The following is a 25,015-nucleotide window of genomic DNA, read 5'->3' on the forward strand; positions in this document are numbered from 1 at the left end:
CCAATATACCATCCAATGTGCTCCATAACATTGGGGTGTTCTGCAAAATGAGACAGAGCACAAACTCTTCCCCATCGTTGGCAGACCACCCTTCTCTAACCCTGGGGGGACTTGTTTAATCTGGGAGCCCATTTTAATAAAGCAAATACCAGATACCCACTCCATCCAATTGTTGTACCTATTTACAATAAATGGTTGCTAATAATTCTTCATTTAAACCTAAATACATTTTTTGTGAAAAGTTATTTTTTAAAATGTCATTGTTTCTACATCTGTGGGCTTTTGTTTTCATCTGTATCCTTTCTTCACATCTGTATCTCTATTTTCCCTTCTGTAAAACCCTGCTTTCTGTTATTTTTATCTGTATACTTCTTTCCCACATTTATTCTTCAGGATTTTCTATTCTTCTGTCTTGTGTTCTTGCACTCTTTCCGTTTTTTTTTTTGTTCTTTCATTATATTTAATGCAGTCTGCCATGATAATCTGCAATCCACGCACCAGAAGAATAGCAGCACAGCACACTACAAGAATATAAGGATTTGAAGCATAAAAGAATAAAGAAGAAGATAAAAATTTGCTGATGAAAATGCCAGAAGAAAGAAGCGCACAGTGCTGACAAAAGTTACATGTCCAACCAATAAAGTATGGGGAAACATGCACACGAGCACTGTTTCCCTGTGCATTTGAATGGAGCCACAGGCAGGATGTATCTCACAATAATACGGAGGTTGTGTCCAGTGGAGGGCCTTCAACAGATGAGCTCCAGGAACCGAAGAGAAATAAATGAACAGAAAGCACCAGGAGTGCCAATATAGTGTAGTATTTACAGCACTGGCATAAAGGAGCAAAAAAAAAGTGTTACTTACAAAGGTGGGTTTCTAGAAGGCAAGGCAACCACAAAAGAACGCATGTAGAGAATTCTGTCTCTGTCAGGATTTTTCACTATAGTGTTGTCGGTTGTTCTCCAAGAAAAAAAAAGACTGACTATCAAATCCCGGGGGGACACCTAGCTGGCAGAAAACTGGGATGGGTGGCCCCAGGCAGATACAAGATTTAAAAATTATTTAAAATAAAACATTCTTACCTCAGGAAAGGAATGGTATATATGTTACGGCCAGAACCCGAAGTTTGGCCACTTCTAGTTCTGGCCGGCCACTTCGGGTTCTGGCCGGCCAATGTGCGAAGTGGCCGCTGCACTGCGGCCAATGTGAGAAATGGAATGAATTATGTAACATTAATGTATCTGCTGGCCCCAGTGCAGCGGCCAAATGTATCGCAACTTAGTTATTTTAATGAAATTAAGCCGGCGGCAATGTAGCAGATGAAGCCGCCGGCTTTTTCTCTGCCTCTCTCTCCTCCCCCTGCCTCTCTCTCCTTCTCTAATTATGGGCAGCCAGTGTCGTTTGTCGCGGCAGGGAATCCTGCCGTTCTTGCAAAGCGGGTGCTGGCAGAAGCAATGTCTGCAGCCTCCCCGCTCTGCTTCCCTGGTGCGACGAACGACTCTGGAGTGGGACACGAGTGCTGCCCATAATAAGAGAAGGAGAGAGAGTCGGGTGGAGGAGAGAGAGGCAGAGCAAAAGCCGGCGGCTTCATCTGTCTCATTGCCGCCAGCTTAATTTCATTAAATTAAGTTGCGATACATTTGGATGCTGCGCTGCGGCCAGAATATACATCAATGTTACATGATTCATTCCATTTCTCACATTGGCCGCAGTGCAGCGGCCACTTCGCACATTGGCCGGCCAGAACCCGAAGTGGCCGGCCAGAACTAGAAGTGGCCCAACTTCGGGTTCTGGCCGTAACATATACGAAAAATCAAATTTATTCGACACAAGTGACAACACATTTTGCAGGGCGTACCCTCTTCCTCGGGTCAACAGTATAGCGTCTGTAAGATGAAAACACCACGGACTTGGAGCGCCTCTTCAGGCACTTCTTGGAAGTCCCCCAAATCCTGGCCTCTTGAATCATAGTACTGAGTCATCTGGGTATTAGAAGATACTTTATATCTGAGGCAGTCATATCAATGTTACAGTCCTCAAACACATGTATTGGCATCATTAGATACTATACTATCATTTCAATGGAACTCAGTGAACAGGATTAGAATGCAATTTGTAAAAGTAAAAACCGTTTGTATTTTCCAATCAGCCATAAGAAGATATGTAAAGAACACCAGATATTGTCCTCCTGATTTCAACTTGAAAAGAGGTTAATTTACGGCCTTGCCACTGAGTCATGCTTAGTCATCTGGTGCATCATGACAGTATTAACACTTACTGGCAGCTGGCCTTGTGACTTTGTCAAGGGGCTTTAATTTGATGCGTAGGAAGTCTGCAATTTCCTTGTCTTCTTCTTTTTCTCTGAGGGTTGAAAGCCAAACACAATACTTAAGCAGATTATCCTTTGTATAAACAGTATTTATACACTGAGAGAAGTTTGCACAACATTTAATTTATTTGATATGAATGGCATAATTTGTACAAACTGTTACATAAGTTCAGTGTAAAACACAATAATGGCACCCTCTTGTTAAATTACAGTACAGGAGAGTGTCAACAAAAGGCTATTTGCATCCCCTCAACTGTTATCTGAGCATCTGTGATGTCACACTCACAGGAGTTCAATCCTGTGTCTCTGAAAGTCTCTGCTGAGAATGTAGAGTGTGCACAGCAGTCCCCTGCCCCCCCCCCCCCCCCCCGACAACTCGGCCAGCAATCAGCCAGCTGGAAGAAGTCCGCAAAGTGCTGCCCCAAACAGCAACAGAACAACAGGTAGTTATGCATCTGTACACAGTTGGCCTTGCAGTGAAGCCAGAGGAATCGAGCCACATCCCTGCAGGGCAATATTTCCTGTACCTGTGAGCGAGGCTTTAAAGTGTACCCGAGCCAAAGCTTAGGTGCAAAATCACATACTTGCCTAAGAAAAGGGAAGCCTCTGGATCCTAATAAGACTTCCCTCGGCATCCTCTGGTCCCCCGTTGTTGCTCACGACCCTCCAAAGATTACCGACAAGGGCTTGTCGGTAATCTGATTGGGACTGTGCAGAACAGCCGCGCTCATGCCAGAAGAGGAGCATTGCCCGATCAGCTTGAGGGTCTACAAATGGCAACGGGGGACCAGAAGAAACTGTAGAAAGCCTCATTTGGATCCAGAGGCTTCCTTCTCCTTAGGCAAGTATGTGTTTCTGAACCTGATTTTTGTCTCGGGTTCTCTTAAGGTGCATAAACACGCTATACAAAATGTGTGGCCTTTAGTGATCAGCTTTACCGAGAAAGTCAAACCTGATGTCCCCTAAACTAGCTTAAAGGTCTAGAACACCAAATCTGTAAATTATAGTGACCCTTGAGTGCATTGTTCAATCAAATCAGATACATTTAAGGAGTGGGTAATAACATCTTCATATTACAGACCATGTATGTATACATACATACAAGCAGCAGTAAAAATAGGTATTCAATACGTCAAGGTTTTTCTCAGTAAATATATTTAGAATGGGGCCATTGATTTACGTAGTGGAACAGCACTTTGGCACACCCAGCAGTAAAAGTAGCACCCAGTTTGCCCATCTGCAGAAGCAAATTTTATCTGCATGTCTCCACCCACTGTCCTTAAAAAGTTGATATCAAAATGACAATCAAAATCTGATCCTGGGAGCACCCACCTATGGGCTCAAGTTTTCAAATGTGTGCCTTGATCCTCTCCCCTGTACCATGGGGTCACAATCCAAATCTCCAGCGAAGGATCGGCACCACAACCAGTATTAATAGCTCTTGAGCTATTAATACTGGTTGTGGTGCCGATCCTTTGCTGGAGATTTTGATATCAAAATGACAGACAGACCCTTTCTTAATGAGGACCGACTGAGGGGTGGGGGGAGGGGTCAGGGAGGGGTCGTATGGTGAAATACAGGCACAGGAGAGAAGCTCCACTTCCTTCCTCAGCAGTGCGGCAGCAGCCATGTTTCAGAAGACTGCCAAAACTCTTAAGAAACCACCTCCTGCATGGCTGCGGCCCACCCCCAGATCGGCAGCCACCGCGGCTGCTGAGATGGGGTGGGGCGTGGCCACACAGTTGGGTGTGGCCAGAGCCTCAGCAGGCAGTTGAAAGGGTGGGCAGAGCAATCATCTGCCTGGAGGGAAGACAACGAGACAGGTGATTGATTAGCCTTGTGACTCCCCTCATCCTCCAACATTTAGACATATCATGACATGCTCTGTCATCTTGACCTTAAGTACACTTTAAGTGGGGTATTGTGGGCTGCACTTCTGCAGATGTGGAAGTGATCACATGCAAATACCTAATTTTCCTAAAAAGGCACAGCTACGCTGTTACAATAATGTCACTACACCTATCTGATTCACACCAAACAAGAAACCTCACCTTAATCGCTCCACTTCTGCATCATCTACAAGGAAATCTCTTTTCTGCACCAGTTTCTGAATCTTTAGAATAAGTTCATCTTCCCTTTTCTTCTGCTGGCTTGTTTTATCTTTATCTGCAAAAAAACAAAACAAAAATAATAAAGTGATTTAGAAGTTGTACAGCTCAGGAGAGGAGGCATTACAACTTGGGCCAACATACACTGGAAAGGAGTGCCTGACTGCCTGTACCCCCCTATTCCCAGAATTCATAGCACCAAATTGGCCTGTTTTATGCCACTAAGAAAACTTTATTTTTGTACTTCAGGAGGAAGAAAGCTGCAACTAGGTTCATGCATAGAGGAGGTGCTTCATGGGGCATCCTCAAGTGACAGCTACCAGTAATGGCTTAGTAATGAGGGACTGAGGCTGTGGCCACTTTTGGGCTCTCCCATAACTTCTCTATTAGCACTTCATTTGTGCACTGCTGGTTATACTCATCTTTCTAAGAGCTTTGAATAATCATAATCAGATTGTTCCCCTCCATTTTCTTACACCAGTATGACACTGTAGCTGTCATTAGCAATAATGCATTTGTTATGTCTATAGCAGGGGCATACCAATAGCCTAGACCAGGGTTCAGGAACCTTTTTGCCTGAAAGAGCCATAAATGCCACATATTTTAAAATGTAATTCTGTGAGAGCCATACAACATGTTTCAAACTGGGACAGTGCGCATGCGCAGCAGAGGGCTCACGTCCCTGTTGCCATGGTGATGTGTATACAGTTGATCCGCCGGGCAGCGGAAGTGTCAGACACGTCTTCAGCTTCTCTTGGGTTTCAGCAACATCAGCAATTTCCATGAAAGCCAGACAGGAGAAATACCGACAGCTTGTACAATTAGCTAGCTGACTTGGGGGTTGATTTACTTTGTAGGACGAGATCCCCGCACTTTGGCCCAATAGGCTGCCTGTCAAGTGCAGGGATCTCATCCTACAAAGTCACTGGACCTGACAGGGTCCAGAGTGGAACAATTGGAGCAGCCGTTTGTTTTGGGGTAGTGCGAGTAAGTTAGTAGTGCATGCTACAGCAGTAGCGTGCCTACTTTGAAAATTTTACTTGCGCTGCCACACTTAGCTGCTTGAGCATTGTAGCTTAGTGAATCAACCCCTACTGATTTGTATGTGAGCCAGATGTAACCTTCAAAAGAGCCACATCTGCCTCCCGAGCCATAGATTCCCTACCCCTGGCCTAGACATAAATGCATTATAAAAAATAAATTTTGCTAATGTCAGCTGAAAGTTTGTAAGCAGGGGGAGGGAAACAGTCTGATTATGATTATTCAAAGCTGATAATAACCAGAACTGCACAAGCCCAAGGACTCCATACTTATTACTGGGCTCCTGCATCAAAGGTTGTTCTCCTAACCAATACACCATCCAGCTACACATGTCCATGCAGGGGGCATGTGCTAACCTACTACCCATGACCAATGCTTGCATCTCGCATGTACCCAGCAGAACCAAGGGGCAGCTGACAGGTGGTTGATGCACTGCTGTCCAAAGCCCATCATTTTTTATGCTGTATAATTGTTTACATAAAATAATAATGCTAAAAAGTGTGAGCATAAAAATAACCCAAGATTTACTGTTGATAGTTTTCAAATAACTAATTAGAATCATTAACTAATGATAAGTTACGTTAACATGTGACTAGTATAGCACAAACGTTTACATGGGTGACTCGTTAATGGATGAAATAATGCATTTGTTAATTATTAATTGATGATAAAATATGACCGTATTTTTCTGTGTTATGCGCAAAATTTTGTGCCATTATTTCAGTACACAGTTAGGGATGGTAGCAGCACATATAATTTTGCTAGTGAATCAGGGCCAATAATTGACATCTTTATAACAGCCTTTTATTATATTGTGTATGAGTTGACTATTACTACCAATAATAGTTTCTAGTGAAATGAGAATTTCCATTTGGGGCCAAGCAAATGAATTAGTCCTATAAATGATACCAGCTGGGAGTCCCCTGGGGTTTCATGGGACATCCAGAGGCAATAGCTGTTCTCTGCTTCATGAACTTTTAATACATACACAATTACACTGTGTTTCTACATGAAACTGAATGGTGACATGCTTGTTTTGCTTCCCAGCTTGATGCTGGGAGAAGTGTGGGGATGGGATTGCCTCTGGCTCCCTTGTCCTTCTTCCATTAGGCTTTAGTGCTGCTATTTTCTCACCAGTGTTCTTGGTAATGCTGGAGAATTTGCAGCAGCCTCTGTTAGAAGCAATCCTCCAAAGAGGATGGAATTGCTTGTCACGGGCAGACTGCTGCAAAAACGGAACATTAATTCCATGATTTGTTTGGTGGCTGCTGGTGGCACGCTGCGCTCAAACTGCTCACACATTTTAAAAAAGTACAGAGTAGCATGTTACCAGAGAAACAAGTACAAACACAAGCAGGCCAGGCAAGTCTAGTGAAAAATATAGATGAAATAGAACTCCAGATAATGCACCCTGAACTGAACTGGGAGGGATTCAGAGGCTGTGATATTAACCACTTCAGGACTCAGCCTTTACCCCCCCCCCCCCCTTAAGGACCATCGCTGATTTAGAAGATCTGTGCTGGGTGGGCTCTACAGCCCCCAGCACAGATCAAACAACAGGCAGAGCGACCAGATCGCCCCCCCTTTTTTCCCCACTAGGGGGCTGATGTGCTGGGGGGGGGGGGGTCTGATCGCTCCTGTCCTGTGCAGTAGTGTTGGGCGAACAGTGTTCGCCACTGTTCGGGTTCTGCAGAACATCACCCTGTTCGGGTGATGTTCGAGTTCGGCCACATGGCCGAACTAAGAGCGCATGGCCGAACGTTCCCCGAACGTTCGGCTAGCGCTGTGATTGGCCGAACGGGTCACGTGGTTTGGGCCCGAACGCGCTCTGATTGGCCGAACGGTCACGTGGTTCGGGTAAATAAATACCCGAACCACGTCATATCTCCGCCATTTCTCTGTGGGTTTAGCTTTGGGTAGGCAGGCAGGGTAGTTCGCTCTCCAGCCACGCTAGCCAGGGTCCCCCCCAGTCATTGTGTGTCGCTGCTGGGAACAGTAGTACACCGCTCGCTCAGTCACACTATATATATAGCATTGTTTACTGCCACTGTGTACCTCGCTCAGCCACGCTATATATAGCATTGTGTTTTCTGACACTCTGTGTACACGGCTTAGCCTGGCTATATAGCATTGTGTGTACTGCCACTGTGCACCTCGCTCAGCCACGCTATATATAGCATTGTGTTTTCTGACACTCTGTGTACACGGCTTAGCCTGACTATATAGCATTGTGTGTACTGCCACTGTGCACCTCGCTCAGCCACGCTATATATAGCATTGTGTTTTCTGACACTCTGTGTACACGGCTTAGCCTGACTATATAGCATTGTGTGTACTGCCACTGTGCACCTCGCTCAGCCACGCTATATATAGCATTGTGTTTGCTGCCACTCTGTGTACACCGCTCAGCCAGACTATATACCATTGTTTACTGACACTCTGTGTACACCACTCAGCCAGACTATATACCATTGTTTACTGACACTCTGTGTACACGGCTCAGCCTGACTATATAGCATTGTGTGTACTGCCACTGTGCACCTCGCTCAGCCACGCTATATATAGCATTGTGTTTACTGCCACTCTGTGTACATGGCTTAGCCTGACTATATAGCATTGTGTGTACTGCCACTGTGCACCTCGCTCAGCCACGCTATATATAGCATTGTGTTTACTGCCACTCTGTGTACACCGCTCAGCCAGACTATATACTATTGTTTACTGACACTCTGTGTACACCGCTCAGCCAGACTATATACCATTGTTTACTGACACTCTGTGTACACGGCTCAGCCTGACTATATAGCATTGTGTGTACTGCCACTATGCACCTCGCTCAGCCACGCTATATATAGCATTGTGTTTACTGCCACTCTGTGTACACCGCTCAGCCAGACTATATACCATTGTTTACTGACACTCTGTCTACACCGCTCAGCCAGACTATATACCATTGTTTACTGACACTCTGTGTACACGGCTCAGCCTGACTATATAGCATTGTGTGTACTGCCACTGTGTACCTTGCTCAGCCACGCTATATATAGCATTGTTTACTGACACTCTGTGTACACCGCTCAGCCAGACTATATAGCATTGTGTGTACTGCCACTGTGCACCTCGCTCAGCCACGCTATATATAGCATTGTGTTTACTGCCACTCTGTGTACACCGCTCAGCCAGAATATATACCATTGTTTACTGACACTCTGTGTACACCGCTCAGCCAGACTATATACCATTGTTTACTGACACTCTGTGTACACGGCTCAGCTTGACTATATAGCATTGTGTGTACTGCCACTGTGTACCTCGCTCAGCCACGCTATATATAGCATTGTTTACTGACACTCTGTGTACACCGCTCAGCCAGACTATATAGCATTGTGTGTACTGCCACTCTGTGTACACGGCTCAGCCAGACTATATATCATTGTGTGTACTGCCACTCTGTGTACACCGCTCAGCCAGACTATATAGCATTGTGTGTACTGCCACTCTGTGTACACCGCTCAGCCAGACTATATACCATTGTTTACTGACACTCTGTGTACACCGCTCAGCCAGACTATATACCATTGTTTACTGACACTGGTACACCGCTCAGCCAGACTATATAGCATTGTGTGTACTGCCACTGTGTACCTCGCTCAGCCACGCTATATATAGCATTGTTTACTGACACTCTGTGTACACGGCTCAGCCAGACTATATAGCATTGTGTACTGCCACTCTGTGTACACCGCTCAGCCAGACTATATAGCATTGTGTGTACTGCCACTCTGTGTACACCGCTCAGCCAGACTATATAGCATTGTGTTTACTTCCACTCTGTGTCTGCTGGGCCTGGGAACAGTAGTACACCGCTCACCTGCCACTGTATAGCATTGTGCTCTGTGTCGCTGCTGGGAATAGTGGTACACCGCTCACCCGCCACTGTATAGCATTGTGCTCTGTGTCGCTGCTGGGAATAGTGGTACTGTATAGCATTTCTGTACTGCCACTGTACTGCTGCCAGTCAGCGTGTACTGTAAGGATAAGTGAAATGAGGAAAAAATCCGGTGAAAGAGGAAGGGGCAAGGGAAGAGGTGTTTCCCCTGACGGTTCACGTACAGGCCACAGGGGAGCACCCAAGAAAACCCACTCAATACCGCCCATGTTGTCCAGGACAACAACCCTGACAGATCCAAAAGAACAGGACCAGATAATTACTTGGATGACCTCTCAAGCGTCCAGCAGTGGGTTAAGCAGCACCAGCACATCACGCACGAGGTCCGAGTCCTCAGCCAGTTACAAGGAGCCAGTGGGCACAAAGCTGACACAACCGGCAGCGACACCACGCACACAACTGCCAGATAACCAGTCCGATGAATTACCTCAGGACACAATGGGGTATTCGCAGGAGCTATTCCCAGCCCAACAAACTTCCACCTTTCAAAGGTCAATGGAGGAACAGCCAGAAATGTTGTGCCCGGATTCACAACCATTAACTGTGGGAAATGCACCGCGCACTGAAATACAAGGCGAGTCCGAGGAGGACTCGGAAACCCAAATCCCAGAGCAAGTTGGGCAGGAGGGGTTGCAATTGCAGGAGGTCGGCCGACAAGATCTGGAAGACGACGTTGGAGTGAGCTGTGCAGAGGTTGTTCTGGGGAGCTCTACTCCACGGCGGCGGCCCCCCACAATGACATATGACGAGTTTGAGGAGATGGAAGAGGAGGGTATGGACAATGTGGACATAGACCCAGATTTTGTTTGTGAACGAGAACATCGCCGTCGTAGCAGCAGCACAGATGAGTCTGTTGAAGAACCCACTGCTGCACGAGTTCGCCTTGTGCCACAAGGTAGGCGGCGCGCAATTTCAGGCACCACAAGCGTGGAAGTTCAAGTGAGAGGCAAAAGAGGAGCAAACAGAAATCGCCAGCAAGGAGGCAGGTGCTCCAAAGTCTGGGCTTTCTTTGAAGACTGCACTGAGGATGTTACCATGGCGATTTGCAAGGTGTGCAAGACCCGCCTGAGCAGGGGGAAAAGTATTAACAACCTCTCCACCAACCGGCATGAGCCGCCACATGCTATCCAAACATCCCACTCTGTGGGCAAACGCGGCAGGACAGGGTACCAGCAACACTGCCTCCCTTGGGTTCACCAGACTCACCACCAGACCCGCCTCAGCAGCAGCAGTAGCCCAGCCATTGCGTGGTTCACAACATTCACAAACATCAGACGACGCTGACACTGTCACTTTCCGGAGTAGTGCTCTTGAGGTCTCCCAGTGTTCATCAAACACAACAACCAACAGCCCTTCCGTGTGCAGCGCTACGGTTCAGTTGTCTGTGTCGGAGATGTTTGAGCGCAAGAGGAAATTGCCAGCAAATGACCCCCGGGCCGTAGCAGTAACAGCCAGCATAGCCAAGCTTCTGGCCTGCGAAATGCTGCCATATCGAGTGGTGGAGACAAACAGCTTCAAGGGCATGATGTCAGTGGCCATCCCACGTTACGTGGTTCCCAGCCGCTACCACTTTGCGCGCTCTGCAGTGCCTGAGTTGCATGAGCACGTGGTCAGCAAAATAACCCGAAGCTTGAAGAATGCCGTTGCCTGCAAGGTTCACCTCACCACTGACACTTGGACGAGTGCGTTCGACCAGGGTCGATACATCTCCCTTACCGCGCACTGGGTGAACCTTGTGGAGCCTGGCAGCGATTCCTCACCTGCTACGGCGCGGGTGTTGCCCACGCCGCAAACAGCTGCACCGCCGTCCCTCCCACTGGATAACAACAGCAGCACCTACCTCTCTGACTCCTTCTCCTCCAACGCATCTCAAAGCTGTACCTCATCCGGAAACGCTAACCCAGCAGCAGTAGGATCGTGGAAGCAGTGCAGCACAGCTGTTGGCATGCGTCAGCAAGCGTTGCTGAAGCTGATCTGCCTTGGGGATAAGCAGCACACAGGGGAGGAAATTTGGAAGGGAATAAAGGAACAGACGGATTTGTGGCTGGCACTGCTGGACCTGAAACCGGGCATGGTTGTGTGTGATAATGGGAGTAATCTCATTCGCGCTTTAAGGTTGGCTAAGCTGACACACATCCCTTGCCTGGCGCACGTGATGAACCTAGTAGTTCAGCGGTTCCTGAGGACATACCCAGGCGTGGCCGATCTTCTGTTGAAGGTGCGTCGAGTGGCCAAACATTGTAGAAATTCCAGTACTGCTTCGGGGGCACTGGCCAAGATGCAGGAGCGCTTCAATCTCCCCCACCATCGCTTGCTGTGTGATGTCCCTACGCGCTGGAATTCTACGCTGCACATGCTAGCACGCTTTTGTGAGCAGAAGAGTGCAGTGGTCCAGTACATGACGGCGCAGTACCGAGGCGCATCCGGACAGCTGCCAAGCTTCTGTGGATCCGATTGGGCCAACATGTTGGACCTCTGCCAAGTCCTCCAAAATTTTGAGCAATTGACAACTCTTCAGTCAGCATTACCATACCACTGCTGTGTTTACTGAAGAGGTCAATGTTGAAAATCAAGGAAACAGCTGTCATGATGCAACTGGGGGAATCTGAAGGAGAAAACGATCAGCGTGATGGTACCAACATCAGGCCATCCGCCTCAGGGAACGCTGGCCCCAGCAGCTATGACGAAGAAGAGGAGGAGGAACAGCTGGAGTTGGAGCAGGAATTTCATGCCACCACTGACGAGGGCCAGAGCGGTGCACGTTGGACTTCCACAATTCAGCGCGAATGGTCAGCAGAAGCAGACCAGGAGGAAGGTGACGACTATGATGCATCACAACAACTATCACAACGCTCACAAGAGGATGATGAGGATTCTGGTAGGACTCTTGCACACATGGCTCAATTCATGCTAGACTGCATTGAACGCGACCCACGCATTGTGCGCATTCTGGACAACACCAATTACTGGGTTTATACCCTTCTGGATCCACGGTACAAACACAATGTTCCAAAACTGCTTGAAGAAAGAGTCAGACAGGTCAAAATGGAAGAATACCAGCAGGCCCTTGTGGAGACTTTAGAGAGGAGATTGACATCCTCCCCCTCCTCTAGCCAGTTGTACGCCGACAGACTGACTTCCGCAAACCCAGGACGACCAGGAGGGCAGCAAACAACGCAAGCCGCAGCTAGTGCCCAAAAGGGAATGGTATCGGCAGTGTCCTTGGAGTGGGAAAATTTTCTGACACCCATGCAGCAGCAGCCCGCTGAACAGCAAGCATGCAGATCCACCTCCAACACCGATCGCCTGGAGAAGATGGTCAAGGACTACATGTCAGATGACGTAGCTGTGTCGAACAATCCATCCGCACCCTTCAACTATTGGGTATCGAAGCTAGACACCTGGCACGAACTGGCAATGTACGCAATAGAGGTGCTGGCTTGCCCGGCAGCCAGCGTTATGTCGGAACGCTGTTTCAGTGCTGCCGGAGGCATCGTCACAGATCGGCGTATCCGCCTCTCCACAGAAAATGCAGACCGTCTGACTCAAATTAAAATGAATCAATCCTGGATTGGAAATGACTACGCAACACTCCAGGACCCCAACCAAGTAACATGACCAATGAACATCTGGGATGGTGTAGCGTTTCCGGTCCCTGTTTATTGAACCTCTCATCTGTATTACATTTATGACTGCATGGCGGCAAAAAGCATTGCTGCTATATCCGCACGCTTTTTGTCCTCATGCAAGGCCTGGGTTGTTGTGTCTCAAAAAGCATGGCCTTCTCCTCCTGCGCCTGCTCCTGTTCCATCACGTGTGCTGCTGCTGCTGCTGGGTTAGCGTTGCCGGTCCCTGTTTATGGCACCTCTTATCTTTATTACATTTATGACTGCATGGCGATACAAAGCATGCTATCCGCACGCTTCTTGTCCTCATGCAAGGCCTGGGTTGTTGTGTCTCACAAAGCGTGGCCTTCTCCTCCTGCGCCTCCTCCTGTTCCATTACGTCTGCTGCTGCTGGGTTAGCGTTGCCGCGTGGTCCCTGTTTATTGAACCACTTATCTTTATTACATTTATGACTGCATGGCGGTACAAAGCATGCTATCCGCACGCTTCTTGTCCTCATGCAAGGCCTGGGTTGTTGTGTCTCACAAAGCGTGGCCTTCTCCTCCTGCTCCTCCTCCTGTTCCATCACGTCTGCTGCTGCTGGGTTAGCGTTGCCGCGTGGTCCCTGTTTATTGAACCACTTATCTTTATTACATTTATGACTGCATGGCGGTACCTCATGCAAGGCCTGGGTTGTTGTGTCTCACAAAGCGTGGCCTTCTCCTCCTGCGCCTCCTCCTGTTCCATCACGTCTGCTGCTGCTGGGTTAGCGTTGCCGCGTGGTCCCTGTTTATTGAACCACTTATCTTTATTACATTTATGACTGCATGGCGGTACAAAGCATGCTATCCGCATGCTTCTTGTCCTCATGCAAGGCCTGGGTTGTTGTGTCTCACAAAGCGTGGCCTTCTCCTCCTGCGCCACCCTCCTTCTGTTCCATCACGTGTGCTGCTGCTGGGTTAGCGTTACCGGTCCCTTTTCCTGGAACCTCTTATATGTATTACATTTATGACTGCATGCCGACAAAAAGCATGTTACCTGTGCAAAGAAAACAGACATTTCCCTAGTGTTTGCCATGTCAGTATACTACTGGGCAAAGCCCCGCCTCCTTTGCCCTGATAGGACACATAATTAATAAAGGCCCTTACACACCCCATACTGCCATTCCTTTTTTTGTCCTCGCCTCCAGAAGGACTCATGCATACCCCTTACCTCCGCTCTGCGGGTCCAGCAGTTTGGCTCATCTGCTGGGGTCCATTTCTCAGGCAGCTAAATGCTCCTAGGAGATATGGAGCCCCCTCTGGTACTCTCCGGGGCATATGATCGAAATTCCTGCTTCCACACTAAATACCGACATGGTATTGTGGCTTCCCGGCAACTGGTGAAGATAGAGTCATTGTTTTAGTTGTTTGCTGCTGGTCGCTGGTCTGTGCAGCATCTATTCCTTCCCCTCAGTCTTCTCTATGGGACTTCCTGTTCGCGGAGAATGGGCGGAAGTGCGCCGGCGGCCATTTTGGATGAGGGCAGGGGACGCTCTCTCGCTCTGCACTTCCGCCTTTGCATTTTGGATAAAAGCGGAAGGTAGTTTGGCGTCCTGGCAAGTGCTGCAGTCCTCGGATGGACCTATACAGGGAAGTCTGTATTTCCTTCTTTGGTTTACACTGCTGCAGGTAAGATGACGGTTTTTTTCTTCTCTCTTCTTGTCAGAAGCTAGAGTAAGTTTATGTTGGTACAGTAGGGAAGTGTTGCACCTTTGTTGTGGTGGTATTCCTGTGCTTGTTATACAGGATAGTTGTTTTTTGTTTGTTTTTGGTTACCCTACATTTTATATGGAGATTGCACTTAGGTGTACATTATATTGTATGTATATGAATACATATATATTATATATGGGTATATATGTTGGTGTATATATGGGTATATATGTAGGTGTGTATATGGATTTGTATGTATGTATGTACATATATATATATATATATATATATATATATATATATATATATATACACACGTAGATGGATATAGGAGTGCTGTATAGCATGGTAGGATATCAAGATCCTCATAGAACGTATTTTTTATTCCAGCTTGCTGTTATGGGAAGGAATAGTGGAGAGTACCACAAGACTAGATCTAAGTCAGATTCTAAGTCTAAATCAAATAGGTAAGGGTGGTAAGTATATTTGTTTTATTGAGCTGAATATTGTCTGTCAGAATCCATATTGACGTATGTTCGTCATATTGACAGGCCATATGAAGACTCAAGAGGAAAGGAAGATGTTAGGCACAAGTCGAAAGAAAAAACGAGTATGGATGTCACCAATACTCGGGGTTCCTCTTCGCATACAAGTAGTGCTAAGGAGAAAACTGAAGATTTAAGAAATGTGTCACACACCACTAATGTTGAAGTGCGTGAAGACAGGTCGAAATCATCTTCGAGTGAAAGATCATTTCAACAGTTGCCTTCTGTTCCTTCTGCTGTTCATCAAGTACAGGAACAGCCAGGCCCATCTTCTGATAGTTGTTGGATTTGCGGGAAAGTTTCCTTGCCTAACAAGAAAGTATGTGACTTATGTTATGCTGATATTGCGAAGGAAGATCGAGATGTATCTTCGCTAATTAAGCAGGTGGTCAAGGATGCAGTGTCGGAGCTTTCTGTATCTAGGAAATCTCCACACCCTGTAACATCAAATACTTCTTCTCCTGAGACAGCTTCTTCGGATGAATCTGAAATAGAGGAAGTAGGATTTGATTACTCTTTAATTCCTCCGTTTATTACGAGAGTTAAAAGCGCAATAGAATGGGAAGAGGAGGTGTCTTCACCCAAGAGCAAGAAGCCGAGATATTATAAATATTTGTCTAAGGAGAAACTGTTTTTCCCCTAATGGAAGAGATTAAGGAGCTAATCTTAGAGGAGTGGGAAAAGACAGTCAGAAAACCGTCATTGAAGAATAGATTTCAAAAAATGTACCCGCTCTCAAAGACTAGTGAGACGTTGGTTCAGTCCATTCCAATAGTTGATGCTTCTTTAATGAAGATAGTAAAAAATGTAACTCTTCCGATAGAAGATTCGGTCCTCTTTAAAGATGTGTTGGACCGTCAAATAGACCAGGAATTAAAGAGAGCGTACTTGTCATCTGGGGAATCGGCCAGAATTGCTATCTCCTTAACCTCAGTAGCGAAAGCTATGAAGGTGTGGGTAGAAGACCTGCACAGGGCGATGAAAAATAAGAAGAGTTTGGAAGAATTGTCTTTTGCATTTCAAGAATTATCATTAACGGCAGACTTTGTAGGCGCTGCTAGTGTCGATCTGGTTAGAAGCACAAGTAGATCGATGTTGTATTCAATTATGGCCAGAAGGTGTCTATGGCTGAAACCATGGGCAGCAGATCCAACCTCAAAGCAGTCTTGGTCGAAAATTCCTTTCGATGGTAAGAATTTGTTTGGCCCTAAAATGGATGAAGCCATCACTAGAGTGACCGGGGGCAGATCCGGACTGTTGCCTCAGGACCGTAAATTTAGAAAACAAAGGTTCCCGCAGTACAGAAAACAGGTGTATAATAAATATACTGAAGCAAGGTCATACAAGCCTGGAAAAGAGTTTAGGAGAGGTTGGAGATCAAACCAGGCCTTTCAGAGGCCCAATAGGTCTAAGGCTTCAGGCTCAGTGGCGGATACTTCTAAGTCTTTTTGAAAGAAGGCCCGTCCAGAAATTCCCAGTGGGTGCAAGGTTGCAACACTTCAGGGAGATCTGGGCGAGGGGCGTACAGAATGTTTGGATCAACAGAACCGTTTCAAGAGGTCACCAATGGTCATTCAGACAGGGACCACCATCAAACAGGATGATTCATACAAGAATCCCGGAGTCAAAAGAGAAGAGATTAATTCTAAGAGACTATGTTTCAAAGTTGCTAGAAAAGGGAGCAGTTTGTCAAGTGCCTCCTTCAGAAGAATCTACAGGCTATTATTCGCAAATTTTCCTAGTAAAGAAGAAATCTGGAGAATTAAGACCTGTTTTGGATCTCAAGAAGCTAAACAAGTTCATTCACATTCCGAGGTTCAAAATGGAAACACTATCCTCCATAACAATGGCGATGCGGCCAGGAGATTGGATGTCGTCCATCGATCTGAAGGACGCGTACTTTCACGTTCCAGTACACCCGGAGTTTCAAAGATATCTACGTTTTGCGATAGGGCAGTTGCACCTTCAGTTCGTTTGTCTTCCTTTCGGTCTCGCGACATCGCCACGGACTTTTTCAAAGGTGCTTCTTGCTATAATTTCGTTAGTGCGTCTTCGGGGAGTGCGCGTCCTTCATTACCTGGACGACATCATTCTCCTGGCCGCGTCGAAAGATCTATTGTTGGTACATCAAACAATTCTAACGAATGTCTTGACAGACTTTGGATGGATCTTAAATCTAGAAAAAAGTCATCTTATCCCTGTACAGAGGATGTTGTTTCTAGGCGCAATGATAGATACAGTAGAGGGGACGATTTCGCTACCACAAGAGAAGAGGCTGAAGCTTCAAGTAGTGGTTCGACAATTTTTGAGCAAGAACTTGGTGCAAGCAAGAGATTGCCAGAGACTGCTGGGACTTATGTCTTCAACTATTCACATGGTCTCCTGGGCTCACTGGCATCTGAGACCGTTCCAACTAAACTTTCTGAAGCAGTGGAAAGAACAAAGTGTAAGGCAGTGGATAAAAATTCCTACCAGAGTGAAGGTCTCGCTGGAATGGTGGCTCTGCGGTCACAATCTGAACAATTGTCGAAATTTGTTTCCACCGATCTGGAGAATTCTCACCACAGATGCCAGTATCGTAGGATGGGGTGCAGTTTTAGACAAACATTCAGCTCAGGGGACCTGGAATGTGAAGATGCATCAAACTGTGTCAAATGTTTTGGAACTGAGGGCAGCCTATCGAGCATTGTGTCACTTCCTTCCCCTCTTGAAGGATCAGTCGATTCTTCTGAGAATGGACAATGTATCAGCAGTCTCTTATGTGAGGAGACAAGGGGGGACACACAGCAGATCCCTGATGGCAGAGGTTTCTCCGATCATGTCCTTGGCTCAGAGGCATTTCAAGGACATTTCAGCTATCTATCTTCCAGGTCCCCAGAATCAACAAGCGGATTTTCTCTCACGTCACCGATTGGACAACAACGAGTGGTCTTTACACCAGGATGTGTTCCTACAGTTAGCCAACAAATGGGGAAGTCCTCAAATAGATCTTTTTGCGTCACGGAAGAATCACAAAACTCCCCTATATTATTCGAGGTTTCCGGATCGTCAAGCCCTGGCTACGGATGCGCTAACACAGCATTGGTGGTTCAGGACAGCTTATGCATTCCCTCCAATACCGTTAATATTCAAGTTCCTGCAGAAACTGAGTTATTACAGGATGAAGGTCATAGCAATACTCCCATTTTGGCCATCAAGACCTTGGTTCCCTCTTCTTCTTCAAATGTCCACGGAAGATCCGATCCAGCTCCCATTGATCAGGGACTTGTTATCGCAAAGTCACACTCTACACAGCAACCTGGAACGTCTACGTCTAATGGCGTGGAATTTGAGAGGTCTAGATTATTAACCTCTGGGTGCTCGATGGAGGTGGTAGAAACTTTACTCAAGTCAAAGAAACCAACTACCTCAGCTTCATATAACAGGGTCTGGAAAATATTCTGTGACTTTGCTGATGAACATAAGTTTTCTCTTACAGATTTAAAACCTTGTGATATACTACTATTTTTACAAAGAGGCTTGGATATGAATTTAGCCTACTCAACGCTAAGAAGGCATGTGTCTGCTATCTCTTCTGTTTCAGGAGTGGAGTGGTCTTCTCACTCTCTAGTTAAACAATTCTTCAAAGCAGCAATAAAGTTGAGACCTCCTATTAGGCCGAGGTTTCCTAAGTGGGACCTACCATTAGTGTTGGACTACTTGGCATCTTCACCTGATTTCCAGAATGACAGGGCGACATTACAGAATCTCTCCCTTAAAACGTTGTTTTTGGTAGCGATCACCTCTGGAAGGAGGGTATCCGAACTTCAGGCGTTATCTCATAAGGAACCTTATCTAGTGTTCTTCCAAGACAGAGTTGTGTTATTTCCGGTTCAGTCTTTCCTCCCAAAATGTTCTTCGATTCTTCATTTTAATCAGGAGTGGACACTTCCTTCATTTTGTTTGCAGGATGACCCTACTAAACTTCATCCGTTAGACATTCCTTCGACAATTAAAACCTATTTGCAAGCTACTGAACATATTAGAGAGTCGGAAAGGCTGTTTGTTATCCCAGCGGGATATAGAAAGGGTAAAATGGCTACCACCAGGACCCTGTCTTGTTGGATTGTGAAGCTAATTCAAATGGCATATAAATCAAGAGACCTAGAACCTCCGCAGGACATTAATGCCCACTCTACGAGGAGTATATCCTCATCATGGGCAGCACTGAACAAAGTGTCATTGTTGACTGTCTGTAAGGCTGCAAATTGGGCTACAGATAATACCTTTTTGAAACATTACTGTGTTGAGCCAGCTTCTCTTTCAACTATAGAGTTTGGGAAAAAAGTTATTTCTTCTGCTCTAAGTGATGCAATGTAATCTGTGTTTCTTTCTGAATTTGATTTGTATTAAAGTTGTTTCAGCATTCCCACCCTGAGTTTTATCTAGTTATTGCCCAGTAGTATACTGACATGGCAAACACTAGGGAAACTGGAAAACTGTATACTCACCTTCGGTAGTTTTCCTTTCCTAGTGGTTGTCCATGTCAGTATACGGCCCCACCCTATGCTGTCGGCTCGTTCTAGTAACATGGAATGGCAGTATGGGGTGTGTAAGGGCCTTTATTAATTATGTGTCCTATCAGGGCAAAGGAGGCGGGGCTTTGCCCAGTAGTATACTGACATGGACAACCACTAGGAAAGGAAAACTACCGAAGGTGAGTATACGGTTTTCCAGTTTCCCGCATTTAAAAGACAGTTTTCCCTTTGAAACTTTAAAATCGATTTTCTCAAAAACTATAAGCTCTTTTTGCTAATTTTTTTTTTCCTCTTGTACCCACTCCCAAGGTGCACATACCCTGTAAATTTGGGGTATGTAGCATGTAAGGAGGCTTTACAAAGCACGAAAGTTCGGGTCCCCATTGACTTCCATTATGTTCGGAGTTCGGGTCGAACACCCGAACATCGCGGCCATGTTCGGCCTGTTCGGCCCGAACCCGAACATCTAGATGTTCGCCCAACACTACTGTGCAGCCTCTAACAGGCTCCTGCCTGTCATGTGACAGCGATCCCCGGCCGCTGATTGGCCGGGGATCGCTGATCTAGTACAACGCTGCTACTGTTAGCAGCGTTGTAAAAATGTAAACAAAGCGGATTATTTCCGCTTGTGTTTACATTTAGCCTGCGAGCCGCGATCGGCGGCCCGCAGGCTATTCACGGAGCCCCCCGCCGTGAATTGACAGGAAGCAGCCGCTCGCGCGAGCGGCTGTTTCCTGATTAATTAGCCTTCAGCCGGCGACGCAGATGTGCGTCGCTGGTCCTGCAACTACCACTTTGCCGACGTGCGTTATGAGTGTGCGGTCGGCAAGTGGTTAACAATGCATATTACCTGGCTGTCCTGTTGATCCTCTGCCTTTAATGCTTTTAATCATATAGACCCTGAACAAGCATTCAGATCAGACGTTTGACTTAAAGTGGACCTGAACTCTTGCACAGGACAATAGCAGGCACGGATGTCTTCGCACCCTAGACTTCACCCTCCATGAGCCTACAAACCCCCCGCTGAACTGCACCGCAAGTATGCTCGCTGGCCCAGCTGTCACTTCTCCCTTAATTCCCTTGCCTGACATAGGAAGCTACTGGTGTCCCTTAGCATTAGGTAACCAGAGGTACCCTCAGTATTAAGTAGCTAGTGGTGCCCCCGACTGAAGGGAGATCTAGTCAGCGGAATGCTAAGACCCAGGTGAATAACCTCATTTATGCTCTGCTCTGGACTCTGCATAGAGAAGGAGGAAGGGAGGCACTGGTGGAGGGGAGGGAGCCGCCTTTCCATCATCAAGCGCCTGTAGGCATGTACCTACTGTGCCTTATGGTAAATCTGTCCCTGTACAGAAGAAAAACATATAGAAATGCACCCTGTATGTATTTAGAGACTTTAGCCCGTCCAATCCCCCGTCATCTGTTACTAAGCACAAGTTGTCATTTTTAATCCTTAGCTGTGTCAGCTGCCTGGCACGGCAGAGAGCTAATTGGTAAACACAGGATGTTAACAATATGTCTGCTTCCATGAAAGCAGGAAGTAGAAACACTGCAGATTTATTGCAGTATTTGTATCAGCTGTAACAAAGAAATGTCTGGTTTCACACTGGAAACCAGTGTCATGGGAGAATTGCGGTCAGGGGCGTAGCTAGAAATCATGGGGCCCCATAGCAAAGTTTCAATTGGGACCCCTACCTAAAAAATGTATAAGGCACCTTATCGCACACAAAACCCCCCTCCCCCGATCTGATGATCAATTTTCCATTCACTTCTATAGAAAATCGATCAAAAATTAATCGGAATTCAGTTCAGACATGTTGGAAATGATCTAAAATGTTTGGCAGTAAATTGGCAAAAGGTTATTATGCTGTTGCATATATTTTAGAGCAGATAGGAAGTTCTAAGTTCAGGTCCGCTTTAGGCTTCCATTTAGCATAAACAACTATACTTCACTTACAAGTAAAACGTACAAAAATCAAGTTTATTGGGAAAAATTCTGACAAGTATAAAAACAACCTGCCTGGCGTTCTGATTCTGAACATTTTTTGCAAATGTTTTTTTAAATTTATCATGTAGCTAGCCTAGCGCTAGCTACATGATTCCCCCCTCCCTGCGGCGTCCCTCCCACCCCTCCGATCGCCGCCGGCGCAATCACCCGTCCGGAAATCCCGTTCTGAAGCAGGGAGTTAGCAGCTAAATAATGGCTTAGTTCAGCATGTATATGGCGTTCAAGTAATTTGAATGTGAATGGGAGAAGTGTCACAGGGTGGTAGTTAGCTGGTTCCATGGAATCTAGAGATGGTTTTTTAAGTAGTGGTGTCACAACAGCCTTTTTGAGTGAGGATAGCTGTGAAATGAGATGGGAGGAAATAGGATCCAAAGAACACATGGAGATTTGGAATTAGAGAAGAGAGAATTTTCAGAGAATGGTGATACAATGAATAGAGAGCAGTCAAGAATATACAGTCCATACATATACTGTCTTGTGTCTTCCCCCATTTCCTCATTGTTGCTGAGAAACCAAATTCTGGTCACAGCCTTCCCTGGTTTCCTGGTTGGAGATTGCAGATTAGCAGCTAACTGATGAGCTTTATCTTTCTGCTCTTTCTCTCTGACAGCTGATTGGCTCACCGTGCATCCTTCCTTCCTTCCTCTCAACATTGGATTACTTGAGATTTAGTCAGGTACTTCTGCTACTAGCTTTATACAAAAACAAGTTAATCATTCCATATCAATCACATATTTGAATTAAATGGGAACGTATTTATATTTGCCTGGAATTTAGCTGTAAAACATGTGAACTATCTATGACCTTTGCAAGATTCTCTCATACCCTAGTCTCCATGGACAGTAAGGGCTTAGAGGAGGCCTGTTATTTATAGAAACCCAAAGGCAAAAGTCAAGCTTTCTAGTATATACAAGCTATAACGTGTGGAAAAGGGATTAGCAGTTTACCATGCATCAGCTTTTCCTCAGCCTAATTAAAGTTGGGAAAAAACAAAGCATGGATTCTAGACATAAAAGCTAAGACAGATTGACTTCTCACGTCTTATCATTCTCAGTGAGATATGTTCAATGTTTAGAGACAAATGTATAGTGCTACAATGTTTTTATTATATTCCACAGCAGTTTACAGAGAGCATCAAACCAAACCTCTCCAACTGATCCTCAGCAGGTATTACAATGTCTAGTGTCCTGACCAAAGTCTTAGGTCAAGTAAAGCTACCAGTATATAATACGAGGTTTTGAATTATGTCAAGGAATATACCCCCCAAAACCTAACCAAACCCAAAATTTAATAGGGCAAATTCTAATAGTGTATAGAACTGTGTATAGAAGAAAAGTGGTGGACAAAATATATTTTCATGAGTCACATCTGCTTGCCGGTGTACCACATGTTGTTTTCTGCACTCTGGAAATTTAACGGGTGGGCAGGTCAAGTAAGAGTGACTATGTGACCCCCAAGGTAAGAAGAACAACAGATGCCAGGCTAACTTTCCCAGCATTACAGTAGAAAACATATAGATACAGGTGACCAAAGGGTGGTCTCACAGGGTCTGAGCATGGAAATAGTTTGACATTGGTTTCTGTAGCTCCACTGTTCACTGCCCACCTCATCCACATTCAATGCTATGTACAGTCATGCCCGTTTCTAGGGGTGACCTGACATTGCCTATAATAAAAGTTAGTTGAATAAGGGCTCATGTCTCTCTAGCTGAGAATGACAGCCAAAGGGTATTTTCAGTGGGAGCGTGCACCACACTCTACAGGAGTTACATCAGAAACATCAAAACAGGATAAGGAATAGCACTAATAGCCAATATAGTGTTTACTAAGGTAAACCCATCCTTTATATTTTGCTATTGGCTGATGATGTGACTCTTCTGGCTTGATGGATTTGGCTGTCACTTTCCAACTAGAATATTTTATACCTAAAATAATCTTAAAAAGTCACGACCATATAAACTAAACTAAAAATGTGGAAGAGACCTGAAATTATAGCATATATGTAACGATTGGGGAATTATTTCCGTGGTCAGCGCACAGGACGCGCACTGACACTACGGAAATCCTCCACAAGCGTGTAATTAGAGAGAACCCAGCTATGGTGCTATGCACCTGTAGAGGGGGATTCCCACTGGCAGATGGAGCTGTGGAGTGCAGATGAACAAAGCCTCTGCACAGCCACAGATGCCAGATGGGAATTGTACGAGTTGAAGCAATGCAGGGCTGGATAGCCCTAAAAGAGAGAGAGCATAGAGACAGAATGAATGTGTGTCCACCAATCTAGTCGCCACCCAGCGACGGTGAACACACATCAGCAGAAACAAAGTATGAATGCAATCGCAAGACTGGCGATTGCTAACAGTGACACAAGACCGAGCAGGACAGAGCACGAGAGTAGCAAGAAAGGCACAGCAAGCAACAACAATCAGAACATAAAGGAAAATAACAAACACTAGCTAAACACGAACACCCCACTCATTCGCAACAGCGATCGCGTTTAAGACACGATCACCGCGCGTTAGGTGCCCAGTGATAAGCGTGCCACCCTAACTAACCAATGAAACACAAACATGAAATAGAGAATGCAAACACTTGCTAAACGGTTACCTCACCGAGCCTACAGCAAGTGTTCGTACCAGACAAGACAGACAGATGGGGCTACCAGTAGCAACCGCTGCTCTGGCTAGCACCCCTGAGGCAGAATACAGAAAGAACCACCGCTGCTACCGCTAGAGCGGATGCGATCCAGACAGACAAACAGATGGGGCTACCAGTAGCAACCGCTGCTCTGGTTAGCACCCCTAAGGCAGAATACAGAAGGGACCACCGCTGCTACCGCTAGAGCGGATGCGATCCAGACAGATGGAGCAGCCAGTAGCAACCGTAGCTCTGGCCTACACTCCCAGACAGACAGAACGATTTCCTGTCGACCGCTGCTGGCGACAAGACATTCGAGACAGAGAGACAGAACAAGGCAATACAGATAATACAACCTGATTGCACTAGAGCAAAAGGTATTTATACTGCAAACCATCAAAGGAGGCAGCTAAACAATTTGCATGACAAGTATAAGCAAATTCCTCACCAGCAGAGCAACTCTGAAAGTTGCAAAGCGAAAACAGGTCTCTTCCAGAGACCTGCAACTCTCAGACGTAAAGAATGGACAAACAGCTGTCTGCCCGTGCAGACGGCTGACCAGATCATTACAGTAAACCCCC

At 46.1% G+C, this 25,015-nt stretch overlaps 1 protein-coding gene across 1 annotated transcript in view; it reads right to left on the bottom strand.

Annotated features, from left to right (window-relative positions):
• BMERB1 (bMERB domain containing 1) overlaps positions 1-25,015 on the bottom strand; it is a 260,126-nt gene that overhangs the window by 13,719 nt on the left and 221,392 nt on the right. The window contains exons 4-5 of the mRNA XM_068244775.1: positions 4,383-4,497; positions 2,281-2,363 (exon numbers count right to left, since the gene is read on the bottom strand). Coding sequence (XP_068100876.1) covers positions 2,281-2,363; positions 4,383-4,497 — 198 coding nt within the window. The remainder of the gene's footprint in view (positions 1-2,280; positions 2,364-4,382; positions 4,498-25,015) is intronic.

This window comes from Hyperolius riggenbachi, chromosome 7 (genome assembly GCF_040937935.1).
Source record: "Hyperolius riggenbachi isolate aHypRig1 chromosome 7, aHypRig1.pri, whole genome shotgun sequence".
Lineage (NCBI taxonomy): Eukaryota > Metazoa > Chordata > Amphibia > Anura > Hyperoliidae > Hyperolius > Hyperolius riggenbachi.